Source organism: Prosopis cineraria, unplaced genomic scaffold (genome assembly GCF_029017545.1).
Source record: "Prosopis cineraria cultivar Desert tree isolate PC_DT_omini unplaced genomic scaffold, ASM2901754v1 PC7, whole genome shotgun sequence".
NCBI classification, from domain to species: domain Eukaryota; kingdom Viridiplantae; phylum Streptophyta; class Magnoliopsida; order Fabales; family Fabaceae; genus Prosopis; species Prosopis cineraria.
Genome location: NW_026555338.1, coordinates 18,389,144 through 18,396,424, shown reverse-complemented (window position 1 = coordinate 18,396,424; position 7,281 = coordinate 18,389,144). Strand labels below are relative to the sequence as shown.

The window sequence follows — 7,281 nt, the reverse complement described above, 5'->3', positions numbered from 1 at the left end:
TCAATCTTTAATTTAAATTAATTTTTATTCATGTTTGGTTGGAGGGGGATGAAGGGGAGCAGTGGTAAGGCTAAGAGAGATTATGATAAATTTGAATTTTTTTAATTGGTTGAATATAAAAATAGAAATAAGAAGCAAAATAATCAATTAAAATTGTTATCCTTACTTATGATTTTTTTAAAAAATTAAATTTCTTAAACTATCTTATGCTTTTCTTTGTCTAGTATAAATTTTAAAATGCTTACCTAAGTATAGAAAGTCTCAACCTCTGCTTAAAATAACTGAATTTGCCTTCTATAAATTTTTTCCCTGCCTTTGCACCTCGCTCTCTTCCTCTCGAAATTTCTCTGCACTGCCGCGAAAAGAATTTTGAGGAGCGGCTGATCTTGATTCAAGGGTATTTATTTATAATACCTTTTATCCAACCAATGTGGGGCCACGTGCCCACCCCCGGTTTACTTTTTTTTTTTTTTCTTTAATACTAACTATTATTTTATTTATTTATTTATCTCTCTGTTTTTTTTTTGTGATCTTATCTTGTCTTTTTTTATTTTCACATTACATACAGACACACGCTCACACATGTCAGAATTATTATTTTCTCCCCATATTTTGACACTTTTAAATTCTTTAGTATAATTTATTTACTATTAATAAAGGTTCTTTTAAAGCCAAAAATTAAATATTAGCTGTATTTGGTTTCAATCTAATTTAAATAATACTTAGGTAAGTATAAAATAGTTAAGATTTTATTTATTTAATCTCACTTAGCCTTATAAATTTCTCCTTCTTTTAAAATATGTTGAAACTAAATTCTAAAATTATTTCATTTTGAGTAAATTTTACTTACTCAAATTATTGCATGGTAAATTCAAATTACCATGAAATAATATCTTTCTAATATTAATTAAGTCTTAAAACTTAAGATGTTACTATTTTCTCTAAATCCAAACTATCTTAAATTATCTTAAACATATTTTATCCTATCTTGAAGCTCAACAATGATTTCAATAGACTTTTTAGGGATGGAGGATGTTACAAGGCGCATGCTTTCAATTTGTGGTCTATGAAGGAGAGACAGGCTACAGGAAATTATCTCATCTATTCTTTGATAGTTGCTTTTACAAAAATCTCTAAAAGGATATTCTCAGGAGGTGTAAAATTTATAAAAGCCCTCATGGTTGGATCATGCATATTCATCTTTCACATTTATCATACATACATATACATACATACATACATACATACATACATATATATATATATATATGAAGAAGACAATGAACCAAAGTAATCCAATGCACACACATATATATTATTTTTGTTTAGCGATATAACATAATTAAATTTTAGCCCCATGCGATACACAAGAGTTTAACATTTTATTCAATTTCAAGATAATGAAAAAAAATAAAAATAACATTTTAATAATATTAGAAAATAAAAATAAATAACAACATATTGCATTATAATTTTTTGGTACTTCTTTATGATTCTTGAGGTCCTTTTTTTTTTATCAAATAACAGTCAAAATTAACTTTTTTTAATAGTAGGGATCAAATTGTACCGTTTTTAAAAGTTAAAGAGAAATATTATATAAAAGATGAGTTTACTTAAGAATTTTTCTTATAATTTATATTTTTATAATTCAATGTCCATGTTAAAAATTTACATGGAATATTTTATTTTAAAATTTATTATGTAGATATTAAAAATTATATTTAAAATCCAAAATTTATTATCTTATACTTTGGTTCCATTTGTAAAACACCTTTTAAAAATAATTTTTGATCTTAAATATAAGAACCCTTGTAATATTTAAACTATTTTTTTTTCAATTGTATCCATTATTAATTAGCGTATATTTAATGTAGTTATATTATTAACAAGTGAGAATACTTATTTTATCCCATATATAACGTTACACCCCAATACTAAGTGTATGATCGGCATGAAATATGAGATGAACTCATATCCCATAAGTCTTGATTGATCAAGAACTAAACTAAAATATCAACATATGTAAGTTAAATGTAATAATAAAGTTTGTAAAGTTTTAAATGTTTTGTATAAATTTTGACAAAGTCTCTCTTGTAATTTGAATCTCTCAAAATTTTCACAACAACAATAGAACTTGCCAACCAAACTAGCAAGGAAACTAGCTCCATTCCAGCAACTTCCATAATAACAAAATAAAACTAGGACTTAACTATGATGTACGTGGAGTACTAAGTTATGATTACAAAATACAATACATAGTTTTACTAAAACAATAATCGCAATATGCCTCTGCTTTTTTAAAAAGGCAAAAGGGCCTCTCAATGATCTGCCGAAGTCGTAGAGTCAACTATACTATCTGAGACCAAAGAAATTATTGATAAGTAGCGTTCCAACTATATATGTATATAATTATATGAAGACATTAATGAATAAATTTGATTTAAAAGTTTTGAAATAATGAAACATGAACTTAAACTAACAATTTTTTTTCAATGATACAATCATGAATTTGAACAATGTTAACAGGACAAAATAATTTATTAAAATTTATAATGTTCATAGAATATAAAAATTTCAAGCAACAGTATGACTAGATAGAATGCTTTTAAAGAAATAATATAAAAATAATGAATTTTAAGTTTAGATTTAGGAGGGCTTTATCAGAATGAATAACAAACGTAGACACACAGTTCACGAGAGTAATAAACCAAGCATGGACACATAGTCTACAAGAGTAAGTAATTAATCAAGCACGACTGAAAGTCACGAAATAAGTGTGGCTGGAGCCATGAGTCAAGCGCAAGCATGAGTACGATGCTTACGGATAATCATCCTTCCGTTCCACATGCGTTGGCTTGCGCATAGGGCTAGCACCTCCCATAAGCACTCTACTAGCCAGGTGTACTATGGCACGTCAAGGGCTAACAAAACTGCAATTAACATCCAGTGTTTTGAACTCAATCCCCTTCATTAAAATTAAGTATGTATGGAGAAAGAAAAAAATAATTTTAAAATTCTCACTTTTAAATATTATTCAACTATTATTTTTCATTATCCAAAATTATTATCATTTTTTTCATACACAAATTATTACAATAAAAATTTTATATCAACATATAAATAAATAATTAAATTACTTATAAAAAATAATACCATCGATATGAAAATGAGATTAAGAATATGTAAAGAATTTATAAAGCAATAATAATAATATTTAAATAAAAAATTTTTATAAATACTTTACTAAAAATATATTTAAAACACCGCCTACTCATACATGAGAGTTTTCAAAAAATTAAAAATTTAATCCTTCAAATTTTCACTTACTTCACTTATTCTCCAATAATCTCCACCAAAGTGCAGTGGAGCTAACACCCTTCAACTCACGAACCACACTGAAGAGGAAAAGGGAAGTTTCAATCCAATGGGCTGAAACAGCAGAGAACAACGACAGCAGAACGAACGTCTTCACCATTTCCAGCGGCCAACCACAGTAGCGAAGAATCCAACAGTAGCGAAGAGGCACAGGTTGATAGCAAGCAAAGGAAAGCTGCGAGAAAAGCCAGAGGATAGGACCGATGATAAAGAACCAGAGGAAAGTAATGGCGGTAAAGTGAAAGATGGGGATGCTCTGCTTTTCTTTCGTGTGAAGATATAAAATCTGATCCAAAAAAGTAATTGGAAAAATCACAAGAAAGGTCAAAGGAAATTACAAGAAAGGCACACAATCTTCCTATAATAAATAATAATAAATAATTAAATTAAAGAGAAAATTAATTTTTTAGTCTCTTAATTTTTAACTCACTTGTAACTCAGTCTCTCAACTATGACTCGTTGGGACTCAATCTCTCAACTATAACTCGTTGCAATTCAATCCCTCAACTTTTGATTTACCTATAACTCGATCCTTTTTTTAATTTTTTTAAAATTTTTTTATCAAATAAGAGAGATAAAAAAAATATTCATATATTATTTTAAAATACCCTCTTCTTATTTATTAATGTGAGATATAAGCTAACATGAAAAAAAAATTAACAAAGGTTAAGAGACTAATTTGTAAGTGATTCAAAAGTTGAGGGACTAAGTCAAAGGTGAGTTATAGTTGAGGGACTGAGTCACAGCGAGTCATAGTTGAGGGACTGAGTTACAAGTGACTTAAAAGTTGGAGGACTAAAAGATTAATTTTTCCTAAATTAAATTAAATTTTACTTAGTAAATTTAAATTTTAGATCTTTAAGAAAGTTACTAACATAAGTTCCTATGAATCACCACCCTTATTTAGAACTAACTTAAATAAAATTATAATTAGAAGAAAAAAATTAATTTAACTTAATTTAAAATTTAAGATTATTACATATAATATCCTATTATATATTATAATAAAATATGATTTTAAAAAATATATCATTAATCATTAATTTTTTAAAATATTTTGCCAGTATCGTGATTGATAATTTTGTTGTAGGCAACATGATTTATATTTTTTAAAATATTTTTAAAAATTACATTTTTTTAAATAATTTTTAAAAACAAATATGAAATTTAGTGTATATCTACAGTGAATCTCCAACGCTAAATAAATAGGATTAAGATGAACATGGAATTAATTGGAAATTGCTAGCCTAAAATAGGTTGGCAAATGGCAATGCTGGACTTCTTCATACCATCCTAGTATGAAAGTCATAGACAAAATAGACTTTTAGAAAATTAAGCGCCATATATAAAAGAAGAGATCGATTGTTAACAATTGGTATTGCTTATATAAATTTGTTTTTCTAAGAAAAAGTATACTTTGGTATTTCAATGTTTAATTAGGGAAGTTATAGGTAGACCCATGCAAGCATAAAGGATGTAGTAACATTATATTATCAAATATGAAATGATATTAGAATCAAAGTGAATTGAACTTCTTATGTATATCTAGGACTTCTATATGTTACATTATCAACGCATATATAATGACTAGGATTTCCCATACCCAATTTTTGCATCTAGATCCTTCTCTTCAAAGTTGTCTTCTGCATTCACCAATTCTTTTCTTATCATCTCAACATTTTCTTCTTTGTTAGCTAGTTTTTCCTTTGTCTTGTTCATCTCTATCTCCAACACCACTAGGTTTTGCTTCAACCTTTTCATTGTCTCTACCTTCTCAGCATATCCTTTCATATTTAAAGCAGATTTAACAAGAGGCTCCAACCACTTCAAGTCTAATCTACTCATTTCAAGCTCCTCCAACAAATATTGAAGCTCTTCACATGCGTTCTCATTCATATCCTTCCACTTCTTGTTCTTCAAGAATTGAAGAACTCGACCCAATGCAGTAAATGCCCACTCAGTAAACTTACGACTTCCCTTTTGCTTATAGTCCATCAATGAAGGATGCCATGAACAAGCCTCCTCTAGTAGTGGAACCAATGCTTTTTGTATTAGTCCCAAATCTTTGAACTCAGTGACATCATCATCTTTTGGGACCAATGCTTGAGTGCCTACGGGGCTTACTTTAGAAAACTCAACTTCAATAATGCATTTATCATTCAAAATATAGCCATTAGATGGGTTTTGAAGTGTAGTCAATTCCATAAAAGATGGATAACCCCAATTATTAACATCTGAACAGAACTTTTGTTCTAAGTCTGCATTAAAGGAACATTAATGAAAGATTATGATTATAATTCATCCCATTCCAATTTAAAATTATAGTACACTTACAATAATGAAGCATTCATAGTCTATATTTATTTACACTACTCCCAAGCGAAAGAAGAATAAACAATGTGAAGTAGCATGAAATAATACCTGCTTTTTTAGAATTTTTACTGTAAACTTGATTAACCACAATGATAGTGCAGGCTGTATTTATACTCCAACCTTGAGGTAAACTCAAAGCATCAGCTACTTCCAAAAATATAGCCAATGACTTCCTATCTAATCTTCCTTTGTACATACAAAGTCTCCTGCCACAATTGTCATTACATATTTGACAAGTACAAGTTTATCAATTTGGATTAACCTTTAATGCCACATACTTAATTGCCAACAAATTAAGTGATTAAAAAAGATTAATCGGTCGAGTGAATATATTGTACACACATGATGACTGAAAAAATATGAAGATAGAAGGGAGGAATTGTATGTATAGAATAAGAGGTAAGAGATTTTGATAAAAGTGAGAGATGAAAAATATGTGTGTATGATAGATTTCATTCATACCAAGCACAACCAGCAGCCATGAAAACCTCAGAAACGTGTTCAGTTTTGGTCTTTAATGAACTAAAGTTGCCGATAGTCCATGCTATTTTCTTGTGTATTATATCCTTAGGCTCCTGACTCTTCATGTCATCATCAATTTGTGATCAATGCCTGCATAAAATAAAAACCAAAAGCCCCTCAATTGACATATAAAATACAAAAAAATATTTTCATACTTCATTATCACAAACTTGGAAATCAATTCACATAAGCCAAACAGTCAATAAGATTTAAAACCAACACGTCAAGGCGAGCAGTGAATATGGCAAATGAAACATGCATTGAAAGTTGGAGGAACGGTAAATATAAAGAGATTAAAATAGAGAAGGAAATAGAGCATGAAAAACAAGAAAATGGATGTTCCTTTCTTGTTACATACAGGGAAGAGATTCGAAGATGCATGTCATTATTCATGAGACTTAGAAATTTCAAATACAGAGTAGGTACTAAGTAATTCTTTACCAATGCCAATGTTGTCCATTGACTTGCATAACCCAAGATTCCACACTAGTATAAACCACCAAATAAAGTTAACACCGAACCAAACTATTTTTCACAACAAAAAGAGCAATCTATAAAATAAAACAACATATCATCTCACAAATAATTTGATAAGAATTTTTTTTTTACAATGAATCAATTCTATTACAAGTTACAACTCATGCATGCATACAATATATGGCTCGAGCTCTAGAACTTATGCTCGAAGGGAGGTAGTCTTTTCACTAAGGCAACCACAACTAAAAATGTTTTTAACTATCATTTTCCTAATAGTTACACTTAAGCCAATATTAATAGGGTTAATATTTTTTTAAGTTGTATTTTTTTTGGTACAATAAGTTGTATTCCTTTTTTTTTAGTACAATAAGTTGTATTCTTTATATTCATAGGCTTGAAGAAAGAGTGATAGCAAACATAAGTATCATTTTGTTTGAAACTAAAATTTCTCATGCAAAAAAAAAAACAGAAACTAAAATTTCAGTTTTAAATTAATTATGATTTCTCATTTTTCTTTAAATACATTAAATGTAT

General features: G+C 28.4%; 1 protein-coding gene and 1 long non-coding RNA gene across 3 annotated transcripts; both read right to left on the bottom strand.

Moving 5' to 3' along the window:
* Positions 1 to 2,217: 2,217 nt before the first annotated feature.
* LOC129315324 (uncharacterized) lies at positions 2,218 to 3,641 on the bottom strand. Its single transcript, XR_008594455.1, has 3 exons — positions 3,328 to 3,641; positions 2,823 to 2,930; positions 2,218 to 2,356 (listed from the first exon to the last, which is right to left on the bottom strand). It is a non-coding gene; the product is annotated as an uncharacterized LOC129315324 (long non-coding RNA).
* A 1,258-nt stretch (positions 3,642 to 4,899) lies between these two features.
* Positions 4,900 to 6,518, bottom strand: LOC129315066 (protein RESTRICTED TEV MOVEMENT 3-like). 2 transcript variants are annotated; one of them, XM_054958579.1, is made up of 4 exons: positions 6,491 to 6,518; positions 6,211 to 6,360; positions 5,797 to 5,954; positions 4,900 to 5,609 (listed from the first exon to the last, which is right to left on the bottom strand). In XM_054958579.1, exons 2-4 carry the CDS (start codon positions 6,333 to 6,335, stop codon positions 4,963 to 4,965), a joined length of 930 nt encoding a protein of 309 aa, XP_054814554.1. In that variant the 5' UTR covers positions 6,336 to 6,360; positions 6,491 to 6,518; the 3' UTR covers positions 4,900 to 4,962. The 2 variants fall into 2 exon arrangements, with proteins under 2 accessions (XP_054814554.1, XP_054814555.1); XM_054958580.1 differs by having other exon boundaries at positions 4,900 to 5,486.
* Between the last annotated feature and the right edge of the window lie 763 nt (positions 6,519 to 7,281).